Genomic DNA, 25,337 nt, shown 5'->3' with positions numbered 1-25,337 from the left:
GAGGTTGGAGCGAGCTGGGTTGGGTTGGATCCGTTCCTATGGCTGTTTGGATGGAATGCGAGTTGGGTTGGGTTGGCTCCAGAAGGAATATTCGCGTGAGATGCGGGTTGGCTCCGTCCGCTGAAATCTGGCGGACGGAGCGAACCCCCGTTTTTCCGTCGGGAGCGCCGTGACGACTCGCCCACGGCGGAGGGGCTCGCCCACGGCGGCTCGTGGCCGGAGCTCGCGCCCGCGGCGGAGGCTCGCCCGCGGCTGGAGCTCGCGCCCGTGCGTGCAGCTCGCGCCCGCGGCGGAGCTCGCGCCCGTGGCTGCAGCTCGCGCCCGCGGCGGAGCTCGCACCCGTGGCCAGAGCTCGTGGCCAGAGCTCGCGCCCGCGGCGGAGCTCGCACCCGTGGCCAGAGCTCGCGCCCGCGGCGGGGGCTCCGGCGGCTGCAGCTCGCGCCCGCGTGGCGGAGCTCGTCCGCGCGGCGGAGCTCGCCCGCGTGGCCACCTCTGCTCTGCCCCGAACGAAGCTAGAAGATAAGGACCACCAGCGCAATTTAGTTTCACTTTCTGGACCTTTATGCAAAAGTGTCATGACTCATAGGGTTTACAGATCCGGGCTCGTCTAATTTCTAAAAAACTCAGTGTCTTTAATGAAAAGTGCCCTCACTAACGCTGTTATCTTGCCATCAAACCCGTTTTTCCCAATTTCTTCAACCAAACAAGAGATGGGTTCGATCCGTCTCCAAAATCATAGTTGTAACCAAACAATGAATGGGTTGGCTTCGTTCCCAAAATGAGGGTTGGATCCAACCCAACCTACCCATCCTGCAACCAAACATACGGTAATTTAGCTTTTTTTAGGCTGACGAAACTGTCCTAACCATTTTTAAAGACAGACATAGCCGGTTTTCACAGGCGTTCATCTTTTTGAAGCCGTAATTGTCTCAACATCCAGACTCTAAATTTGGTGTTCTAGCTATCATTTTGATCGTTTTGATGAGAGAGTAGTGTCAATTTACAGTTTGACAACGTTGAAAAATCTCCTAGTCGGTCATGAAAAAGCAGTCGGACCGGTTTTCTAGAATCAGCTTTGCTAATTTTAGGTGCAAACAGTGAATTTATCAACGATCACGGACGATTACTCATGCGCAGCTAGTGCCAGTTAAGATGGAAAGTAAGAAGATATTTTATTTTTTTCGTAAGGCATATTTTACTTCTTCAGAATATGGAGGTTTTTTTTTGAAGGTAATTTATTTCTTTAAAATATATAGCGCTAGCACGAAAAGGGACGGAGCTATTTTGCTAGGATAAGCTGAATATCACATCTGAGGCCATAGCCTGGTAGCCACATCGATCGCAGTTTCTGCTTGAAGGCTACTTCTCTGATTCGACAAGAAGGTTAGGTCTCAAACAGGGATCCATTGAGTTTTTGGTGGCGGCGGATAAGATCAAGAAAGCATCGAGGTGTCACTCCATTTCACGTAGGACCTCAGCTTAGCTTCTACTACCAGTAAAAAAAAGGCTATTCAGATGTTGTTAGAAGCTTATACCGTCTTTTCCGGCCACGGTCCTCCCACGTGGCCACGTTCATGGTAGCTGCAATTTTATTTTTGCCTTCCTGGCTAAATAAATTATGAAAGCTGCCAAGGGTCCAGACTGCGAGTCACCCTGTCTTTTGTGCCCTGCTACCTTTGGGCACAATTGTTAATGATGAAGAGAGTAGGTTGCACAACAAAGCAACCCCCCCCCCCCCCCCCCCACCCCCAATGGTTCTTAGGACTCTAGCAATCTGCGATTTGCTTTTGAGGACTAGGGCCTTGTTTAGATGTGATTTTTTTTATTTTATTATTGTAGTACTTTCGTTTGTTTGTGGCAAACATTGTCCAATCATATACTAACTAGGATCAAAAGATTTGTTTCACAATTTACAACCAAATTGTGTAATTAGTTTTTGTTTTCGTCTATATTTAGTGCTTCATGTATGTGTCGCAAGATTCGATGTAACGGGGAATCTTGAAAATTTTTTGGATTTTGATGGAAACTAAACAAGGCCTAGAGCAACATGCAAATTGAGGGCTAGCTACTGTAGCTCTTGTCTGATGACTCACTATGTGGCGTCATGGGTCACAGAAGCAAGAAAGGTTCAGATACACATTTGGTCATGTTCATGTTATAAAAGGGTTGCTACGTACATACGGTGGATGCATGCAAATACAAATGGATCAATCAGTGAAGGAAAAAAGGGTAAAGTGGTAGCCCTTTTCACCTTGTACATACACCCCGTGGGTTCGCGATTGCCAGCCTGCTGTGCTAGCGTACAAATTACACAGCTCGACAACCCCAACTCCAATTCCACGATCGATCACCAGCGAACCATCAGCTACTCCCACAACTTTCTTTATTTGGAAATGATAATTTCCGCAACTTTCTATTTTTAGAAGGTAACTAAGTTATACATATATATCTTATAGAACATAACTTATTTCTATAAATTATACTAACAACTTGGCATAACACTTTGCAAAACTTATTACCATATGACTTATACCATAAAACTTACAACTTATGCTAAAATTTGAAACACAAAAGTTATAAAACATTTTTTTAATTTTTCTTTTGTCTTTTCTTTTGTCTTTTATTTTTTATATAAGTCTATCATTTTTTTCTTTTTATATATGCTGTCAACCCTTATTTTATTTGGACGATCGTCCACTTAGATTTGATGTAACAAAGGTTCAAACTATCTCCCCTTCTAGTGTGCTTTTTCCATAACCACCACTAATGTCATAAAAAAGTAAAACATTTATTTTAAAATGCTAGATGTAAATTTTAACCATATAATTTGTAATTATTAACTTTCTGCACGTAACTTTTGTGTCTAACTTTCTGTACGCAACTTTTATATCTAACTTTCTACGTCTAACTAGTAGATATTAACTTATAATTATTATCTTTTATGTCTAACTTTTTGCAAAGCTATTTGATTTATTACATTTTGTGCTTAACTTGCAGTTATTAACTTATATGTTAAAATTAGTTTAATTAAAATATGCTTAAGTTTTAATTGTAACTTTTTTAAACATTCGCTAAATTGTCTCGTCATAAATTATGTTGATAAACTTGTTCCATAAAATATTATAGATAAAAGTTATGCGTATAACTTTATCATGTAGTAAGTTATATGTATATAAGTTATATGTGTAACTTTGTCACAATGAAGGTATATGTTAAAGTCACGTATATGAGTTATACGTAAAAGTTTGTTCTATAAGTTATACGTAAAAATTGTGAGTACAAATTTTCAAAAAAGAAAAGTAGCGAATTTTTTTGCCTAAAATAGAAAACTTTCCAAAAATAGAAAATTGCAGGATTTTTTTTTTGCCAAAAAAGAAAAGTCGTGGGGCTGTCTGATCGTTCGTTAGATTCAAATCTACTTAACGTTCGCTATTTAGGGAAGCCCCTCAACAACCCTCGAGGTCGAGGCACGCAAGCACGATCACCGAATAATTCAGGGTTAGTGCATGATGCTAACGTGGTTGCGAAGGCAGGTTAGCTTAGCCCAGATTAACCAAGCACACGTCCCTTTCTCCTTTCGCACACTTCCATTGCTGAGATTCCGGAATCCAATCACAGTTTCGTCGTTCTCTCCAGATTTCATTCAGGCCCGTCGTCGAGTTGTAGGATCGCACACACAAGTGCTCTGCTCGGCAAGCCGGACGCTTGCTTGTCTGCTGCTGGTGGGTTACGTACAGGCCGGCATGACCGCGTGACATGCATGGCATTGGCACTGCCCTGGTGGACGGAAGGGGCACGACAGCGCGAGCCCTTTCGCCGCGGCTCTCGTTTCGTGGGTGGACACGAAAAACTCACGAGGGATCGATCGGCCCGGGGTGTTGCATTGCGTGACGCCCGAGGCTGATCTGTGTTTCCTTTCTCTGGCGCGCTTGGCTTTGGCTCCACCTCGCTTTCGCCGTCCATGGACTGGAGCTGCAGGCAGCTGAAGAAGCACATGGGTGCCATTGCCGTGCCATGCCATGGTAAGCAGAGCAGCCTCGTCGTGCTGTCTACTAATTATGATCTTAATTCGCACTGTCTGCCCTGCCTGAACAAGATCGAGTACCTCGTCAGAAACGTTGTCGTATCGATGCGCGCGGCGGTGTGCCGTGTCGTTCGTGGCTTGCACAGTGCTGCATGCAAGTGGTGGTGTGTCTTGTGCAGCCACGTCTCGCTGGCTGTCTCCCATGGGCAGCGCCAGGGTATTTCTGTATGCCATGGAATACCCAAGATTTTAGAAACAAACACAAATACATATATGTATACGTATAGGTACAACGTATATAGTTGCTACATGTTGCAAATCTGGCCCAAAGCCCAACAGAAAACAGTGATTTTCAGCTCAATCAACAAAGTAAAGAAAAAAAGATGGTAGCGTTTTCTGGCTGTCGCTCCTAGTCTCCCAACTCACACGCATCGCATTGTCTAACCATAGACTAATAGATTTAAAAGATTCATCTCAAAATTACAGATAAATTGTGCAATCTATATTTAATACTTCATGCATGTGCTGAAAAATTCGATGTGATAAAAATGTTAAAATGTTTTTAGTTTTTGGGTGGCACTAAACAAAGCCTTGTTACTATTGCACATTTGTATAAATTTTTTTTATATACTCAGAATACCCAGCCGTAAAATCCTAGCTCCGCCACTGGCCAGCCCCGCCCCCCTTCCCCAACAAACCCCCCAACACATGTGTCAACAAAAAATTTTACTATTATAAATTAATGATTTTTATTTATATTAAGAGAGAAATATAACAATGTTGTCATATATATATATATATATATATATATATCATTTAGATAATAAAATCATACTCCCTCCATTCTAAATTATAAGTCATTTTGAAAAACTTGGAGAGTCAAAGTATCTCAAATTTGACCAAATTTATATAATAAAATAATAATATTTATGATACCAACTAAGTACCATTAGAGTTCTTCATTAATTATATTTTTGTAGTATATCTATTTGTGACATAAATCTTTATACTTCTTTATATAATTTTGGTTAAACTTGAGATACTTTAATTCTCCAAGATTCTTAGAATGCTTTATAATTTGGGATGGAGAAAGTACAAAACATAACTAGATAATACAATGAAACATCTTAGAAAAACTGAGACGCATATCTTAAGGTGTACGAAATTATCTCAAACATCTTGCTATTAAGGGTTTATCGTCTACCACCAAAAGAATAACACATTTGATCCTAAAATACATATAGAAAATGTGAGGAAGAAGTCCACTTTAGGTCCCTCAACTTTTGCGAAAGTCTGCTTTTCATCCTTAAACTTCAAAACCAGGTAAAATACATTCCTGAAACCGTGCATATTACGTCCATGACATGGTGATGAGCGGTTTTGAAGGCAGTTTTGTCTTTTTCATTTTTATTTATTTTAGATGAATATTTATAGTAAATCACATAAATTTGATAAAATAGTAAATCTGATTTGTTGGACTCCAGATAAGTAGATCTACACAATAAACATATAATATGTTATACTTTAGTACAAAGTTTTTGTTATAGCTTTAGATATGTGTTTTTCTTTAATTAATTAGAATAATTCATAGCTATAGTCTGTATGGTCCAATTGTGGTAAATGTTTTATGTTGGGCTAATTATTTTATGTTTAAACTGTGATAAAATTTTTATACTCATTAGATCATGTATAACTTAGTTATAGATTTATTAAATTTAACAAGCATAAACCTAAACAAATATATAACTAAGTATACATGATCTAATGAGTATAAAATTTTTACTACAACTCAATCATATAATAATTAGCCCACCATATAAATTTCATCACAATTAGACCATAGAAACTGTGCTATAATTAGTCTAATTAATTATAGAAAAGCATAGAGCTAAAGCTACATCAAAAAATCAGTACTAAAACATACTACATTATATATTCAATGTGTAGATCTACTCATCTGAAGTCTAACAAAATTGAGTTTTCTATTTTATGATTTTTATGTGATTTACTGTGATTTTTCAAAAAAAAACAGCCAAAATAAATAAAAAGAAAAAACAAAACCGCTTTCAAAACCAAGTCAGGGATGTAATGTGTACGGTTTTAAAAGTTGAGGATGTATTTTGTATGGTTTTAGAGTTGATGGATGAAAATTAGACTTTCGTGAAAGTTGAGGAATCTAAAGTGGACTTTTTCTAAAATGTTAGCTCCTATATCAAGTCGATAAATTAAGTTGACGGTCACTAGTTAGACTCAGTTTTGATAAACTGGATTTTTTAATTAGGCCTTGTTTAGATGTAAAAAGATTTTGGATTTTGCTACTATAGCACTTTCGTTTGTTTGTGGCAAATATTGTCCAATCATGGACTAACTAGGATTAAAAGATTCATTTCGCGATTTACAGTTAAACTATGCAATTAGTTTTTATTTTCGTCTATATTTAATATTTTATGCATGTGTTGAAACATTTGATGTGTCAGGCCTTGAAAACTTTTTGGTTTTTGGATAAACTAAACAAGGCCTTAGCCTCCCCCTATATATAATTGCTCCGATACTAGACAGCTAGTGATGTGGTGCAGCTGGGCCCGACGAGCGGGCGGTCGCCGCCCGTAGAGAGAGAGAGAGCGAGAGATGCGGCAGTGGGCTCTCCGCGGACCTGAGAACTGACGAACGCGGTCTCGTCCCTTCCTTGAGATAGCACTCGAATTCGGGCCTTGTTTAGTTCCGAAAAGTGAACTGTAGCATTTTGTAGCATTTTGTTTGTTTGTGACAAATATTATCAAATTATGGACTAACTAGGATCAAAAGATTCGTCTCGTAATTTACAGCTAAACTGTGTAATTAGTTTTTATTTTCGTCTATATTTAATGTTTTATGCATGTGTCACAAGATTCGATGTGACGGGGAATCTTGAAAACTTTTTGGTTTTCAGGGGAACTAAACAAGGCCTCGGTGTTTTCACGAGCTAGCAGCAGCTAAAGTCAGTTGTCAGGCACGACAGTTGAGAAGATTTGAATTCTGCAGATGTTAGAATGCTCTCACTCATGTGAGCCGTGACAACTGACAAGAAGCAAGCCTCTTTTTTAAGGGTGTGGAGTGTGAACACCGATGATAATAGAATTAACCTGACGCAGTCGACCTGTGATGGGAACGGTCTACTTTTCTTTTTATTTAAGAGGACAGGAAATGTCTACCATTATCTTTTTTTTTTGATGGGAGGATGGGATTTTTTTTTCTTTTGACGATGGGAATTGGGAAAAATGTCTACTTCAACAGTTTAGGACCATATTAGGAATTTAGGACGGGAATTAAGATCATAACAGTTTAGGCCGCTGGTATGTGCATGTTGGGCTGATCTCTTGTCATTTGACGCAGTGGATCTCCAGGCCATGCTATCATGTTTCAGCCCAGGCCCAGTATGATTTTCAGTCAATTTGAGCCCATAGGCGCAAGCCGGCCGTCGCCCCAGGTGCCGTGTCGTAGCGAGCGCAGAGAGCCAGAGCTGCTGCTCGCAGACGGCATTCCACTGCTTCAGCCAAGCCGGAGACGTCAGAGACACCGGAGATGGCGGGGAACCTGCACCTCCCCGTGGTGGACCTGGCGTCGCCGGACCTCCGCGCCGCCGCCGAATCCGTCCGACAGGTGACTTCCTTCACTCGACCCCGCTCTTGAAACAGAGCGCCCCGAAAGAGATAGCGAGCTTTATTTGATGATTGTGATTGGGCAGGCGTGCGTGGAGCACGGGTTCTTCTACGTGACCAACCACGGAGTGGACCGCGGCCTGCTCCAGGCGGTGTTCGCGCAGAGCAAGGGCTTCTTCGACCTGCCCATGGAGGAGAAGATGGCGCTGCTGAGGAGCGCCAACCACCGCGGGTACACGCCGCCCTACGCCGAGAAGCTCGACGCCTCTTCCCAGTTCGTAGGTCGGGGAATCTCTGCCCTCGCCTGCCTGCTCATCCTCTGCACCCACGGCCACCTGGGTATTGGGATTTTGGTCTCAACACCAAAATATGACCGCTGTTGCTTAGCACACGACAGCTGCTTGAAATTGTTGCTGGAGTACCTGACTGATGCAAACTACTAGTACTCGTAATTACAAAACCGAGAGGATATTTTGTTGTTGTTGTTGTTGTTGCTGTATATAGTGACTCACTGGTTGCCATAGCTAAAACTGAGCTGAACCATAATAATGCTGTAATAGGACTGTTTCTGTCACAAAATGTGTCGTGGGTTGAGGAATTTAGGCAGAAGCGTGAAGGAATTTTCATTTAGCCAATCTTACCTTGCTTCAGCTATCTGATTAGACTGCATGAATCTAGGAACTAGGTGTAGCGGGTTGAGGAAAAGTCCATAAAAAATGAACAAATACTGAAGAACCCATTCTACACGTCATTGTCGCTTGTAATTTGGAGCTACCATTTCTTCTGTTCCTTGTAATGGTATAGTTGAATCTGCCAGGTTAATTTTTTGGAGCTTTTGACTCCTCCCTGTAATTATTCCTACACTGAACTTCCTGTAATTTTGTTCTGCCTTCCTTAATGAAACAGAAGCAGATCTCTGTTAAAAGTGTGCCTCATTAAAAAAAAAACAGACTGTTTAATCTCCTATTGATTTCTGAATTTTGATATATTATTACAGGAGACCTCAAGGAGAGTTTCTACATTGGGCCTATTGATGATGGCGATATGCATAATGATGTAAACCAATGGCCTTCTGAAGGTACTTTATCTGCTTTGCCATCTCTTAACAACTGATAAGTTTTCTAACTGTCGTCCTGCATTATCTAATTGTCTATGGACACCATGCATATGATCAGATTCCATTTTATGCTTTGAACATTTGCTCTTCCTCTGGCTATCTGCAGAGCGCTTGCCATCTTGGAAGGAGACAATGAAGCTATACATTGCAGCTATTCTGTAAGTATTAGAAGAACATTGATTCCTCAAAACAAAATAAAGGTTTTGTAAGAATGTTTGTGTATTTGTTAAAACATTCTATCTTATTAATTGATGGTGTTGCTTATTCCTACTAGGGATACTGGCACAAGGATACTCTCTCTAATTGCTTTGGGTTTGGATTTGGATGCTGATTTCTTTCATAAAGTTGGTGCATTGAACTGCCCATCAACATTTCTTCGGTTATTGCATTACCCAGGTTACATTATACCATTTCCTTCTATATTATATGAAAGCATCAAAGTTTATTCGTAAGATTATGAAGTGTGGTTTGCTTTGCTACACTCTTGGTCTTGCCTTTTCACCAGTCTTCTCATTTCATTGTTGCTGATAGCCTGATAGGTTCTTGAATGGCTTCAGCTCTTCAATATTCATTTTTCGTACTGCCATAAATAACTATAGCAGAGAACAAAAAACAAATGGAAGTCAGGTGTTCTTTTTCCTTGACTGCTTAGCAAACTTTTTATATAAGAAAATGTATGGATGCACATGTTACACTAAAGAATTGAGAACTTTGCATCCTCCTACAGAGTTTTGCTTGGTTGGGTTGGATCTAGGGTGCATAACTAATGTCCCCAATAAGGTGCTGTTTGGTTGGGAAATTGCAACAGCAAAGTAAATGGTATCTAAAGGCATCGGTAATGGGAACAAATTAAGTGAATACTGATGTTGTTCTTTGTAGCTCGGTTGTGGAAGTAGACTGTAGCTAGGAGAAGAAATAGACTACTAGCACTTGCAGTTGACCTATCTATTCATCTCAAGATGGCACCAGAGAGAAGCAAACAGGGAAAGAGAAGCAATCTAGTACACATGCCATGGAAATGGGCTGCTGCTGGAGTTGGTGATGACACAGCTTCACTGCAGCAATGTGTGTATGAGAATTGAGAAGCAACTGCAGTTACCTGCTCTGCGGTGGTGCACAGGGTGACATCACATGGATGAAGCAGTTTACCCTCGCTTCGCGTGCGGTGGTCAGGACCCAAGGGACATGGATGAAGTGGGCTTATGCTCCACTGTTCCTTGATGCACCCTTCACCATTGGAGGGAGGATGAGGTTGGGATCCGGGGACTTGTAAGGATAAAGGAGCAGCTGCTCTGTTAATTGTTTGCGATTCCAGGACTTTTAGGTGTAGTTGGTTCTGTTTGCGATTCCAGTATCTGATTACATAGACTCTAAATGAAACATGAATTAAAGTTAGTGGTTACCACTGTAATCTGGTTTTGTTAAAAAATGCTACTGTATACTGAGGTGCAGTCTGATTGCTGAACAAAATGTTAAGGAACATGAAATTATGAATGTAAGTTATATAAGTTTGTGGGTAATTTAACTTCTGTAATACTGTAAGAGGAGAGACAGACAGACAAAAGGACTGAGGCAGCTTTAAGCTTCTTTTAGGAACTTCGTCTTGGTGTACTGATTGTTCTTCTTTGTCTTCTTTTAATTTATGGAGACACTGATAAATAAGATTTCTTATGACTAAGTTCTAAAGCAATTGCACGACCTTAGTCAGGGGTAAACTTTTAATTGATTCAACGCAGGTGAAGTAAATGAGTCTGATAGTGGAAACTATGGTGCATCAGCTCACTCGGACTATGGTGTGATAACCCTTTTAGTGACAGATGGCACTCCTGGCCTGCAGGTATGTTATCATTTCTCAAAAAGTTTAGTTCATCACCTTCTAGTTTTATTCCCTTTTGTGGCTAACCACTTGTGGATTATCTCTTGCCACCACCCAAATCCAAAACAGTGTCTTTATCAATTGTCATGTTTATCCTTATACTATGGTTCCTTACGCTATTAGTGTACAGATATGCAGGGAGAAGGATAGGAATCCCCAGCTATGGGAAGATGTTCATCACATTGATGGGTAATGATCCTTTCTTAACTTCCATTTTTTTTCTTGAACATGCATGAAAATATATTAAAGATTGAAAACACGGTCCAGTTACATGCTGAATCCATGGCTTGGGTTAGTTTTCTTGACATGTTTGCACCCTTGTACATTGTTGTGAAGTGCCCCCACCCATGGTCTAACCTAACAGCTGCCCGAGAACTTTGGCATGCGCCCTCTCACCTGCCTCCTGCATGACCTGCCCTGGACCATGGGCATGACTTCCATGAATAGTAACTGAATATAGCAGTTCGGTGGTCGGTGCCCCTCTATAGTGAATAAATTTTTGTTGTCCTATTAACTTCTGGACTCAGGACTCCTGTTTTGGGTGTTCTGCTGTTCTTTAGATAATTTCTCGCAGGTATGGTATTTACAGTTCTTATGTTCCATGTAGGGCCCTTATTATTAATATTGGTGATTTGCTAGAGAGGTGGACAAATTGTGTTTTCAGGTATTATCCTTTATTACCTTTGTTGATTAGTTCTGTGTTTTTACGATGAACCTCTTAAGTCATGACAAAGGTACATATTATAACAGATAAAATGCTCCTCTTGAATCATGACAAAGGTTGGTTTTATCGTGTGAACATAATTCGTAAGCATGTTTGTTGGGCCAACATTGTGAGAATTTATGGTAATATAGTTGCAGATATATGATCCAGAAGATTCTGTTGCAGTTCTGTTTTATGTTGGCTTGTGCACTTATCTATCTTAATTCATTCTTGCAAAAGAAAATGTATATATGAACTTTGATTGTTTCACATTTTTCCTGTAACTTGTAGATCTACGTTGCATCGTGTTGTTGCAGTCGGTAAAGAGCGGTATTCGGTGAGTTTATAATAACTTACTTTTCTTTAGAAGCAGGAATAAGTTATATTCTGGCCTCTGCATAAGCATGCACTCAAGCATCCATTATCCCAAGTACTATCCATCAGCTGTGGTCGATATACCAACAAATAGCAATTAGGTCCAAATATAAGAGGAAAAATACTTAAGCACAGAGATATCCATCCACGTCTGGCGAAGATCTCCGGGATTGTTGTCCCAAGAGCGCTCACTTAATGTTCGCCTGTACTTCCTTCTTGTGCAGCGAGGACAAAAACCTTGCCCAATGTGTGCCCTTAAATATGACCTGCATATGCTCGCAAAAAAAAAAAGACCTGCATATATGAACATATTCTGCCTACTCAAAGTTCCTACTCAAAGAATTTCAGCTACCATATGTTTTTTGCGACTAATTTCAGGCATTATTATGTGCCTTTACACAATTTTTTGGATGTACCAGGTGGCTTTCTTTCTTGACCCAAATCCTGACACACTAGTGCAGTGTTTGGAAAGTTGTTGCAGTGAAGCATGTCCACCAAGGTTCTCATCTCTTAGGTTAACATTTGAACTAGTTTTATTTCCGTGGCTTCTCATCCTCTTCAAATTTATACACCTTTTCAGGTTTCCACCTATCAAGAGTAGCGACTACATATTCGGGCGAATAAATTCAACATACAAATAATCATCCGTCACATTTGTAATACTGTATATGCTCCTTTATAACAGCTTGATATACCATAGTAATGTTTGAACCCAGGATTTAAAGTTATTTTTCAATAAGGCGCAACGAATAAAAAGGGTGCTATGTATGTGAACTGGACCTCCATGTCTCCCCCTGATGTCTGGAGGACTGCACTTTCTGTATCACGCGTAGTTCATCGTCAGCAAGCAGGGCATACGCGCTGGCGTTGCGTCCGCGCAATTCCCGCTGTGGAGGGAGACAAGCATGTGGCACACGTTTCACCGCAGTTTTTTCTCCATGTTTAATTTCCTGATCAGACTTAGCAAGCAACAGGTGTCTGATCAGCAGAGACTCTCAAGTCTCAACCTATCACAGCGTTGCTCAACGCTTTCTGAAGCCATGTACCCTGCTGCAAATCTTTGTGCCAGACTTCTAGTAGTCTGCTGCTCCCTTGGATGCAACTGATGCCAATCCCATCAATCTTTTTCTTTGAAAGGAGATCGACATCAGACATCAACAAGTATCTTCACTGCTTCCTAGTTTCATACCTGTTGAACACGACCAATGGCGCCGTCTACTTATCTAGAAGGTTGACATGCTCGGGAAGTAGCTAGGCATCCATCGGACCGTCACTGAAAACACTGCCGTACCCAAGAACTAGAACCAAGTGTGCACTGCACTAACTCAATCCATATGTATCACAAAGACTCTTTTAGCGTTGTTGTTAAGCACACCACATCTGACTAAGTCTGAAACAGTGAGATCCGTGCAGAAAGTCGGGGTAGCTGGAAGCATGACTTGACGCTTTCGGAACGGTCAAAAGGATGGGTGCCAAAGCTTCAGCTCGTTGGCTGAGTCTTGCCAGTGGATTAGCAACCAGGTGAAAAATTTCGGCAACGGTGAAAGCTCTGCTCGATTTTGGCCGGGAACCCAGGACCGAAGACTAGTCCATGGCGATCCGATGGTCACTGGTCAGCTCGAGATGACAGCTCGCAGAGACACACGAGTGGCAGCCCAACACGCAGGTCAGTCGTACGAGGCGTTGATGTGTTCTGGATTGGTGATCGTCGTCTAGAGAGAGCTAGCTGCATAAACAGTTGCTGTGAAAGACAAACTACCCGAGAGGCATTTATTTTGATTTATTTCTGCACTAATTTATAACTCAACAGCGGGTGATGCAGTAGCATCTCTGCATCTGCGACTCATGTGAACGCCATGCATGCCTCGATCTCTTGTTTCTCAGCCTTGTTTGCATGAGACAGTTGAGTTGTGAGTGGTTCTGGCCTGAGAGAAGAATCATACAGGCCTACAAACTCTGCTGCCAATGTTTGTACCTTTAGGGCCTCACCCCTCATGAGTAGCACTTTTTTCTTTCTAAGACCAGTAGGGTCCTCTACATTTGTAATCTAGTCTGTAATTAGTAGGGGTGTTGTGGCCTCCAGAAACTGCGAGGCCACAAAAACTTGTAAATAGCTCTTGTAACTATTATTCTCTCCATTTATCAATGAAAGCCGGTAACGGATCTTTCGAAAAAAAAAGAGAGAAGAATCATACTGTGGTTGACCTGAAGGGGCAAGGCTAACTGAAGTTAAACTTCACTGGTAGCGTCATTAACAAACAAGTTATTTCAAGTACTATGATGAGCCACAGAGCAAATTGGAGAGGCGTACAGGTCAGCTTGGATCTAGTTATATCGATCTCGCATCCTCTTAATAATCAGACAAAGTCAGATAATTGATAATTCGTACGTCCAACACAAAAGTCAGAAAGATTGCCCACCGACAAAGTCTTGCAGGCCTAACACCTATTGCGCGGCATTGACATTATTAGCATAAAAAACTAGATAAATTTATGAAAAACTAGACGACTTTATAAATGTTAACAAAAAAAGTGTCTAAGTTTGCTTTGACGAGGACTTGAATTTAGGTGGTCTAGTTGTAAGTTCACATTAAACGTAACATTCTCCAACCAGGGGAATAATTAAAAGTCAAAATAAATACTTCAAAAAGGTTGAAAGACTAAAAAAGTTTAGATGTCGCTGCAAAAAATACAGTCTGCAGGCTGTTCATTTCTCATTTTCACCAAAATGGGACTTATCTTACTAAAAGGCAAATTTGGAAATGTTTTAAAATAATTAATTGGTGTACATATCCTCCACTAAAATATTATTTTAACATGCAAGATGTCCACCTCAGCAGTCCACTATCACTTACTGTTATGTTTAGTCCCACATCTGTAATTGATGGTAGGGGAACACAACATATAAGGTGGGGGCAGCCCTCACCTATCAGACTAGTCTTTTGGTTGAGTTAGGCCCAATGTCTGGGTATGTTGTGGGCTCTGGCGGATCTGGGCCCGAGGGGCTGACAGCTCATGGGTATAATGAGCTGGGCCGAATTTCCCTGCGGACTCTAACAAGTGGTATCAGAGCCCATGGTCCGAAAAACCTAAAAAATCTCACAGGTCATATGGTGACGGGGGAGCTCCTAAAAAATCTCACAGGTCACATGGTGACGGGGGAGCTCTCGGAGGTGATGTGAAGAGTTAGGCTCGATGTGTGACAGAGGAGATTGTTAGATTTAGTTCCATATCGGTAATTGATGGTGGAGGAACACAACATATAAGGCGGGGGCTGACAGCTCGTGGGCATAACAAGCTGGGCCAAATTCTGCTGCGCACTCTAATACTTACAATTAAAGTCCACTAGCACAAGCAATTGTGATATCCACGTCAGCGAGATACATCATCCACTAACATATATTTAGTTGTCTACATCAGCGTGCCATGTTATCCACTAACATTAATTTATAATATTTAATCTCTTTCTAAGAGTTATATAAATAGTTAAATTTTATTCCAAATCAGTAGTTCCTACAACAACGTGTAGAGTGTTCTTCTAGTTGAATGAGTTTCCAAGTCTATCTTGCATAGTATTCTTCTTTTTCTTGTGTGTAAGTTGATGGCTGTAGAGATACGAAACAACTTCACTGCCTTCACACTATGAATTGATATACTCCCTCTCATCACAAAATAAGTGATGTTTTAAAGTTGTAAAGTCAACTATTTGAAGCTTTGACTATTCTTTTATTACCACAATTCAACTATATAAAAGTATAGTAAATGCATACTTTTTATCAAACTATTTTTCAAGACAAAATGTACTCTTACTGTTTCTAAATAGCCATACTCAACATGTAAAAGTAGCACTTCCTTAACTAGTTGACCTCATACAACTTGAAAACATCACTTGTTTGTGGCTGGAGGGAGTACCCACTATTCCTTACAATTGGTTTGCATGTGTTCTAAGGTATACATAACCCACATGATTACTCTAGTAAAGACTACTACAAAATGACTTTAGCTGACTTTGTTTCCCTTGTGGTCAAATAAATAGTTGACATTTTGAGGCATATTAATTATTCTCTAATGAAATAACACATCCATTGTCATACCTAAATTTCTTCATTAGAAGATTTTCATTACTTAGCTTAATGTTCCTTAATTAAAAGTACTTGTATATATCTTCATTCATACATTATATTGGATAGGATGGTTGCGAATAGATTAAAGATGTTTAATATCAAAATATTAGATAACTATCTCCTTGAAGCAAGTTAAGTTCATGAAAGTCCACCAAAAGAAATAATGTGATTGCAGACATCTCAAGTTACATATTATATTATTAAAACTTGTATGTTAAGTCATGAAAAGGTAAATGATGTATAACATTTTCATAGGTATCGGTGAAGTTACTTAAAGTAAATTACATCATTAATAACATGATAGTGTTATAGGATATAAGTAGTTCATAAATATTTTATTAACTCCATCCTAATATTCCCTTGCTCTCAATAGGATCATTCATAATCTTCAACCTTATGATTTGAAGTACATACCATGTATTTGAATCCTGACGCGTAAAATGAAATATTCCTAAAAGATAGCAATATCAACCATGGAATATTATGAATGGTAAAATTTCTAGGGGTAAAATAGACTTTTCACATATGACTTAACACTGTTATCAACCCAAACTTACGGAAATGTTAAATAGGAAAGAAAAACTCAAGTTGAGGATATATTTTCAGGGCCAAATAGAAAATTTTCTCCATAATTAATGAGTGTGATACAACCCATGGAGACTAGCCAACATCTTGTCTGCTTATAAGATCCACTCACTAAAAGGGAAAGTATTAATTCTTGAGAACAACATGAAATAAATTTTATTTATTTTCTAATATGTCTTTGGATGTGTATTTTTAATATTATTACATATCAAAGTTTGATAATGTAGAGGGAAAACAGAAATAAACAATTCTGTACTCTCTAGCCATGAATAAGAGATCTTTTGGAGACTAATTCTTATAATACATTTGTAACACGTAAAATAGCATAATGTTATGAACTATACTGTTATAAGTTGCAGTTTTAGTTGTACATGCTCAAACATCCAAGCTCAATATACAAATATATATAACTTGCAAGTTTAGTTTGAGACTCTATGGAACTTAAACACCAATTAATCAGGGCTTGTTTAGATCACCTTTGGATTGTAGTAATCTGATAGAATAATCTCTAGGTCATCCAAACACCCTAGATTATGGTGATGGATAAGGATAAAGGAGTATAACAATCCAACCAGCAGATTATTATAAACCTATATAATCCATCTCAAACATACAAATAAATATGATACTAGCTAGGTGCTCACAAAACCAAATCCTATATTCAGCGCCTATAATAAGAGATACCAACAGCCTATTTTTTTTATAGCTGAATATCCATATTATTATAATGAGCAAAATCCACCGCCGGTCCTTGAACTTGACTGGCGGTGTCATCTAGGTCCCTGAACTTCTAAAGTGATATCTATGAGTCTATAAACTTGATAGACAGTGTCATCTAGATCCCTGAACTTTCAAGGTAATCACCACATGTCCCTAAACTTGGCCGGTGGTGTCATTCCAGTCCCAGAACTTTCAACGTGATGACTGCAGGTCCCTAAACTTGGCAAGCGGTATCATTCTTGTCCAAATATGGTCTAACCTACTCTATAAGTTGTTATGTGTAAATTAATCAAGCATTATTTATCTAATATTTATCATGAAAATATAAATTATATAAAATAATTTATATCAACAAAAAATAAATTAAAGTGTTAAAATAATTTACACCAACAAATATATTAGGTTTAAATTGAAGTATAAAAATAGTAAAATTAATTAAATATTTATATATCATTGATAGTATTACAAAATAATATTAAAATTCCTATATATAGTATTAAAAGTTTTCTCTATTAAAAGTTACTTCTAATTTTAGTATTATTTTTAAAATTTTAATAGTGTTATTATAAAAGTAACTTTTCTCTGTTATTAATATTATCACATTATTATTAAATATTTTAATACCATAATACTACTATTAAAAGTTTTAATACTATAATACTACTATTAAAGGTTAACTTTTCTCTGTTATTAATACTATCACAATATTATTAAATATTTTAATACCATAATACTACTATTAAAGTTTTAGTACTATAATACTACTATTAAATGTTACTTCTATAATAACATTATTAAAAGTTTTAAAATAATACTAATATTAGAAGTAACTTTTAATAGAGAAAACTTTTAATACTATAGGAATTTTAATATTATTTTGTAATACTATCAATGATATACAAATATTTAATTAATTTTACTATTTTTATACTTTAGTTTAAAGCTAATATATTTGTTATTGTAAATTAGTTTACTACTTTAATTTGTTTTTTATTGATGTAAATTATTTTATATAATTTATATTTTCCTGATAAATATGAGATAAATAATGATTGATTAATTGACACATGTTGGATTTACGTTAGCTTATATAGAGTAGGTTAGACTATATTTGGATAGGGATGATACCGCTTGCTAAGTTTAGAGACCTGTGGTGATCACTTTGAAAGTTCAAGGACTAGAATGACATCACTGGCCAAATTTAGGAACATGTGGTGATTACCTTGAAAGTTCAGGGATCTAAATGACACAGTGTGCCAAGTTTACAGACTCACAAATATCACTTTAGAAGTTTAGAGATCTAAATGACACCGCCGGCCAAGTTCAAAGACCGGCGGTGGATTTTACTATATTATAATCCGATTCATAATCCTGAGTCTAATAATGCAAAGATGATCCAAACATGCCTTTATTATTTGTAGTTGGAGGGAGTACACCTCTGTACGCCTAAGGTCAAACAACAAAATAGTACGACATCAAAGCCTGATGAAACAAAAGTTGAACTTCTCAATCCATGCATATATTATTATGTTAAGTTCAATAAAGCGAAGGACGAAAAAAAATTCAAGAGAACATGCATTGACTCTATTATATTATCCCCCTTCTCTCCTGCCTTTATAACCCCGACAGCGAATTCTAAAACTATTGTTTTTGTTATAGAAATATTTATCCAAATCAACGTATAAAGTAGACTCCAATAATGTAATCCACGATGAATTGCATAATAATTAGGCAACACAGATGATGAGATGGTAGCTAGCAGTCTTCTTGCATGCCCCCCTCAAATCCTGTGTATAAATACCCGTCCTACCCTGCTCCTTCTCCCTCATCCCCTTTCCTCACCTTCAGCCTTCAAAACCTTGGACCCCTCTCTCCTCTCTCGCTGGTTTTGTCCCCTTCCATCCAGACACCCGGGGGCGATCCAACTGAGCCGCCGCGCGTACGTTCCCGAAGCCTCGTCCTCGTCCAGCGCTACGCGCCGCGCGATACAACAACGCCCCGTGCGCGCGCGTCGTCGTACGTGGTGATCCGCCGGGGCCGGCCAAGACCGGCTCAGAGGAGATCGAGCCAGCAGGCCAGGGGAGGCAGCCACTTCGGGAGCTAGACGACGAGAGCTCCCGTCTAAACTAATCCCAGCCCCGGATCTTTTGTTAACCCCCTTCTCTCATTTCCATCGAGCTGATCATATCCATTTCCGCCTATAAATTTAGCTGCTTGCTAGGGTTTGAAACCCCCCCTCGTTTGGTTTCCTTCCAAAAGCTCCTCCGCGCGCACACACACGTGCAAAAGCCGCCTCCGGCCTCTAGCGGCAGTCGGAGCTTGCGTTGCGCCGCCATGTGTGAGGGGCTCGTTGGCAAGTTGTTGCCGCCGTGCCTGTGCAATGCCAAGGACGGCGGCGGTGTCGGGGACGATGGCCACCGTCTCCGCGCGGTCGTCGTCTCACCGGATGTCGCGGTCGTCGTTGTTTTGAACGAATCGACGACGACCTTGACAACAACGTGCAAGGACCCGCCGCCGCCGGTCTTAGACGACAGGCCGTCGTTGACCAGGGGCGCGGCGAGCGAGGCCGCATCGATTTTGAGTCTGTCATTGCCGATGATCATGACGGGTCTCATACTCTACGTGCGGCCGATGATCTCGATGCTCTTCCTTGGCCGTCTCGGCGAGCTCGCCCTCGCCGGCGGGTCCCTCGCCATCGGCTTCGGCAACATCACGGGCTACTCCGTCCTGTCCGGCCTCGCCATGGGCATGGAACCGGTGTGCGGCCAGGCCGTGGGCGCCAAGAACCTCCCCCTCGTCGGCGCCACCATGCAGCGGATGGTGCTCCTCCTCCTCGCGCTCTCCGTGCCCGTCGCCTTCCTCTGGGCGCACATGGAGCCGCTGCTCCTGCTGTGCGGCCAGGACGCCGCCATATCCGCCGCCGCGCAGCGCTACATTCTCCTCTGCCTCCCGGACCTTCTCTTCCAGTCGTTCCTCCACCCTCTCCGCATCTACCTCCGCACCCAGTCCATCAACTTCCCGCTCACTGCCTGCGCCGTGCTCGCCGTCGCCATGCACCTCCCCATCAACTACCTCCTCGTCTCCGTCCTCGGCCTCGGCGTCGAAGGCGTCGCTCTCGCCTCCGCCCTGGCAAACCTCAACCTCGTGCTCCTCCTCCTCGCTTACATCTACTTTTCCGGCGTGCACCGCGCCACCGGCGGCTTCACCCTTTCCGAGAAGCTGTTCAAGGACGTTACCGGGTGGATGCGGCTGGCCCGGCTCGCCGTTGCGAGCTGCGCCAGCGTGTGCCTCGAGTGGTGGTGGTACGAGATCATGATCCTCCTCTGCGGTCTCCTGGCGGACCCCAAGGCGACCGTGGCGTCCATGGGGGTGCTCATCCAGACCACGTCCCTGCTCTACATCTTCCCGTCGTCGCTCAGCTTCGGCGTGTCGACGCGGGTCAGCAACGAGCTCGGCGCGAACCGCCCGGGCGCCGCGCGCGCCGCGGCCCGCGCGGGGCTCGCGCTGAGCGCGCTCCAGGGCCTCGCCTCCTTCCTGTTCGCCGTGTCCGTGCGCGACGTGTGGGCGCGCATGTTCACGTCGGACACGTCCATCCTGGCGCTCACGGCCTCCGTGCTGCCCATCCTCGGGCTGTGCGAGCTCGGCAACTGCCCGCAGACCACCGGCTGTGGGGTTCTCCGCGGCAGCGCGCGCCCCAAGGACGGCGCGCACATCAACCTGGGCGCGTTCTACGGCGTCGGCACGCCCGTGGCCGTGGCGCTGGCGTTCTGGGCGGGGCAGGGCTTCAGGGGCCTCTGGCTTGGCCTCCTGGCCGCGCAGGCCGCCTGCGTCGCCGTCATGCTCGTGGTGATCACCCGCACGGACTGGGCCAAGCAAGCCGAGCTCGCGCAGGTGCTCGCCGGAGTTGCTGCGCCCGGCGGCGACGCCGTCGTGAACGGAGACGACGACGACGGAGGGAAAGAGAAAGACACGGGGCCGCATGCCAAGGTTGCGGCATCGCATGGCGACGAGGACTCCAGCTTGCTCATCACCGTGCAGGGCTGACCGCCCCTACACCTTGACAACGACGGCCGTCTACGTATGAATCACGGTAACTAGCTAATCAGGTAGCTAGCCTGGTGTATAGTACAGTACTACGCATAGTAGGTGTGAAGTGGAAAGATTTTTGCAGTCGTCTGAACAATTTTTTAGGGGCGTTCATATGAGTTGGTGTCTAGTGTCTTGATGATATGAGACAAAAAAAGTACTTGTATGTACCACGTTATTGCGGAAAAACACCTGAGACTTTGAGGCGAAAGAGCCGGGTGTTTTCTGTAATTACGTGGCCAAATTAGGTGTATTTGATGAGTGACAACTAATATATAGGTGGCCTGCATGCCAATATATTTTTGTATTTTTAATTTAGTTATTAAATTGTTGGTTTACACCCTGTTGTATGATGGAAATATGTACTTGTAGGCACACAATGCAACATGCCTTATCCAGCATTCTTATTGTATTATATAGATATTAAAGTGTCCTCAACAGTGTGAGGTAGCAGCTAGTTCAATTCATACAATGCTATATCACTACCACTTTATTTTGTGAACCCTATATATAAGTGACTTTTTATCGTACATCTTCTTTTCTCCTTCTCTCTTGCTTTATCAGCAGGTCCACAAATAGCGTCGTACTGTGAGTAAAAATAGGTGTGGAGATAATTGAGAGTCTATTGTTTTTTAATATCTTCTCTCTCTTTCACGTGAGCAAAGTGCTAGCATGGAGTCCTATGAGTTAGCTAAAAAGTCACACGGTTGGAGATGCCCTTGGACGTCATTAGTGCGACATTCGTTGTTGGAGATGCCCTTAGACGTCATTAGTGCGACATTCCCTTTGTTACTGTTGGCTAATTTGATGTGAGATACTGCTGAATGGCAGACAGATACGGCTGGTAAACTCAAATAAATAAGACGAAACAAACAATAAAAAAAGTACAACGTAGCATTCTGTTCTCTTTCTTCTGCAGCTAATGAAAAATTCATCTAGCCTGTCGATTTGAAGCCCTCTGGGGACGCCTTTAGACATGGCAGTTGCCAGTAGAATGAGGTATAGATCGGTCGGTGCCAACTCCGCCATGCACTAGGCAGTAGCAACTGCAATGCAAAAGAAGGGGCGCGCAGTTGAATTCCGAACCAAAAAGCTTGTCCATCGACCGGTAACGACGACCCTTTCTTACAGCTAGGTAGCACGGTTAAAAAAACAGAGGCAAAACCACCACCCACCACCACCACCACCACACGCCCGGCCGGTGATCACGCACGACGCATGCACGTCCACGCTTATTACGCGCCATAATGGGCGGCGCGCGTTTGACGGCCTCCATCCGGCAACGTATCACGTACGACGTCGAGCGCAGTTTTGGCGGTGCAGGCTGCCGCCGCCGGGGAGCACACGCGCACCGGCCGCGGTCCGCCGCCGCGCACGGCACAGGCGCAGGTGAGAACACAACAGAGTAGTGGTCAGTGGTGCAAGAAGATTTCTCCAGCTCCAAGCGCGCCGTGCTGACCCCGTTCCAGGCAGCCAAATTAAACCTACCGCGCTACTCAGATCAGATCCTACTAGTTAGCTAGGGTTTACGGCAAAAAAAAAAAAATTGTGTCGGCCGACGGCCGGTGTGTGCTGGCTGACGAGTTCACGCGTGCACACTAGCGTACGTAGACGTCTAGGTCGTCATCGATGATGACAACAATTTAATCCTGCACCAGCCACATTTTTTCAACGACTGATTTTTTTTTATATGTTGGGGTTAAAATGTCACTGTTCTGTTTTGGTCTGCAAAACCAGTTCAGCTCTGTGATCGGTGTCCACCAGGCCCGTGTGTACATGCATCGATCGACATATATAGTGGTTATTAGCCGTTACTGGAACAGAACCGTACGTGCATGGTAGTTCGACATATGGAGAGTTTTCGACAGTCCGTGGCATCATTTTCGACCAGGCTGTACATGAGTACAATTGCTCAGTGGTCACTCGTTTTCCTGTTTCTTTAGTTTGTTCGTCTAGACATAATAAATAGCTAGCTAGGCCTGTGTGTAGTTGTCGATCACGATTTGTTTATCTCGCTGTCAATTCGATGTGCCAGACCAGAAATCGATCCGTGATTGGTGCATTTGTAGCTAGCTTGTTTAATTTTCTCGCCCCCAAATTAAAAATCCAAGCATATATATACAATAATGATGACGAATACTGATCGCCTACGTATTGCTGCATATTCAAGTTTGAATAAGAATCTTGCTAATGTAATGTGCTACGTAATAAGGAAAGGGATTCTGTTGTTGTACTGCTAGTTTCATGCATTTCACTTGAAATTGATGGGTGCACATGGCTCGGATCATTGTTGCCGGCCATACGTATCGTACATATGTAGTTGAAAACTAAGACATTATTATGGAGACGCTATATATTGCTAGAGATAGTACAGATCAATAAGCTGGCGCGCATATGGCTTATGATGCCTGAAAAGGCCGGCTAAAATATACTACAACCATATGGATTCTGAGGGGCAATCCGCGGAGAATCGATGCGTCTTCAGAATGCGATCGATGCCTCACTTGCATTGGTGCAGTTGTATCCATCAGCCCACAAACGACCACCGCCCAAAAATTTAAAGAAACCAGCAGATCGAATGATCGATCCATCATAGTACTACTTCATGTAAAATGTAAAGGGATTGGAAGGGAACGAGACGACTTAGTTTACTGTAATAATAACAAGTACAGTGTGCGTAATCCCGGCTCTTCTGAATCGGAACGACCAAGTGGCCAAGTGCAGACGTTCTAGAAATAAAATGCTTGATCCTGCAGGTAGATCAGAGTCAGAGATGCTTCCAAATGGTTTCCAAGTATGCTTAGCTTATCTTGTAAATTCGTTGACATTTTGATGCATAATGAGTGATAGAGTATAGATGGAAGCCCTACTTTTTTATCCATTGACTGCATTAGGATATATGACGTATGATGATGTCACAACCTGATTTTTGATCTTCTCCTATTAATATGGGGTTCTTTTAGTGTTTTAGCATCTAAAATTTAGTATAAACTTTCCCTATATTAAATATCTTCTAGTGAAAAATTTTCTAATAGTGTTTTATTACTAATTAAAAACATTAAGATGTTTTATTACTAAGTCAAAACACTAGAAAAACTTTACCATTTAGCAGTGTGTACAGTCAGATATTAGCCTTTTAGCGGGCAAGCTAGGGCCTGTATATATATCTGCAAAGGTTGCAGGCTGGCACGCGAACACGACACAACACGTGCACTTCCATGATGAAGAGGCTGTTTCTTCTTGTTTTCAGCCAATGAGGATTCGCTGACCTCGGCGATGCTTATTTCGTTCTCTTGTTGCTCACACGAGACAACTAATTAATTAAACAAGTGAAATTTACTAAGTCCTTCCCTATCCTCTTCAAATTATAGTTCACATTAAATTTGCCTTAAGTCAAACTTATTTAACTTATACCAAATTTTTATATATAGAAAACAAATCAACATATGCAACACCAACAATTAATTTCGTTAAATCCCTCATGAAATATATCTTAATATTGCATAGGTTTTATTTGGATATTTAACATATTTTTCTATGGAATCGGCCAAAGTTAGAGTAAGTTAGGACAAGTAAACTATAATTTATAACAGTAGTATTTTAGACTCCCAAATATTTTCAAATTATTTCTTGTTCGACAACCTCAAGGCATTGTTGACCTGCTCTTTTTTTTTCAATTTTACCCTCTGTTTAGTTACTTTATTAACTAGTAGAAAGAGAGTGGGTCTGTTCTTTTTGAAAACATCTAGGCCCCTAGAATGAGTTTCGATGATTGATTACAATTGTTGATTACTATGACTAATGTGTGTTTTGCAGAAACATTAGAGTGTTAGGTCATGGTCGTGGTAACCTTGGGCTTTATGGTTTTCATGCCCCCTGACGACGGAAACCGTTTCAGTTTTCAAAGGATGGACGACAAAGTTAAGGACGGTTAGTTCCGAGCGTCGAAGGTGTTGAGTGGACATTCGGATTAGTCGTTAGGACTCGGTGTTTTCCTTTGGCTGTACCGTTAAGGGGGGTGCAAATGGGTAGCTTGACCTAGGTGAGTCTAATGGTTACGTGTGGTACACACTTGTGAAACTTAGCACTA

General features: G+C 41.6%; 2 protein-coding genes across 3 annotated transcripts; both read left to right on the top strand.

The window, feature by feature from the left end:
* On the top strand, positions 7,492-12,518 carry LOC8063181 (2-oxoglutarate-Fe(II) type oxidoreductase). Of its 2 annotated transcripts, XR_002449167.1 has the most exons (12): positions 7,492-7,663; positions 7,749-7,944; positions 8,660-8,740; positions 8,886-8,937; positions 9,054-9,175; positions 10,516-10,616; positions 10,786-10,844; positions 11,263-11,319; positions 11,406-11,435; positions 11,650-11,695; positions 12,153-12,232; positions 12,314-12,518. XR_002449167.1 is itself a non-coding variant. In XM_002467583.2 (11 exons), exons 1-11 carry the CDS (start codon positions 7,586-7,588, stop codon positions 12,372-12,374), a joined length of 933 nt encoding a protein of 310 aa, XP_002467628.1. In that variant the 5' UTR covers positions 7,492-7,585; the 3' UTR covers positions 12,375-12,518. The 2 variants fall into 2 exon arrangements, 1 of the variants encoding a protein (XP_002467628.1); XM_002467583.2 differs by lacking the exon at positions 11,406-11,435.
* On the top strand, positions 18,999-21,648 carry LOC8062894 (protein DETOXIFICATION 49). The gene has a single exon (XM_002467582.2). The coding sequence runs from the start codon at positions 19,496-19,498 to the stop codon at positions 21,203-21,205; it is 1,710 nt and encodes a 569-aa protein (XP_002467627.1). The 5' UTR covers positions 18,999-19,495; the 3' UTR covers positions 21,206-21,648.

The sequence above is a fragment of the Sorghum bicolor genome, chromosome 1 (assembly GCF_000003195.3).
Source record: "Sorghum bicolor cultivar BTx623 chromosome 1, Sorghum_bicolor_NCBIv3, whole genome shotgun sequence".
In the NCBI taxonomy this organism is placed as follows: domain Eukaryota; kingdom Viridiplantae; phylum Streptophyta; class Magnoliopsida; order Poales; family Poaceae; genus Sorghum; species Sorghum bicolor.
Note: the sequence above shows the minus strand (reverse complement) of the source record. Positions and strands in the feature narration are given on the sequence as shown.

What these genes read in the sequence shown, in the direction of transcription:
- LOC8063181 (XM_002467583.2), top strand. Translation starts at nt 7,586, where the DNA reads ATGGCGGGGAACCTGCACCTCCCCGTGGTGGACCTGGCGTCGCCGGAC. An exon ending in TCGGTTATTGCATTACCCAG is followed by an intron (nt 9,176 to 10,515) that starts GTTACATTATAC and finishes GATTCAACGCAG; the next exon opens with GTGAAGTAAATGAGTCTGAT. An exon ending in TGGACAAATTGTGTTTTCAG is followed by an intron (nt 11,320 to 11,649) that starts GTATTATCCTTT and finishes TGTAACTTGTAG; the next exon opens with ATCTACGTTGCATCGTGTTG.
- LOC8062894 (XM_002467582.2), top strand. Translation starts at nt 19,496, where the DNA reads ATGTGTGAGGGGCTCGTTGGCAAGTTGTTGCCGCCGTGCCTGTGCAAT.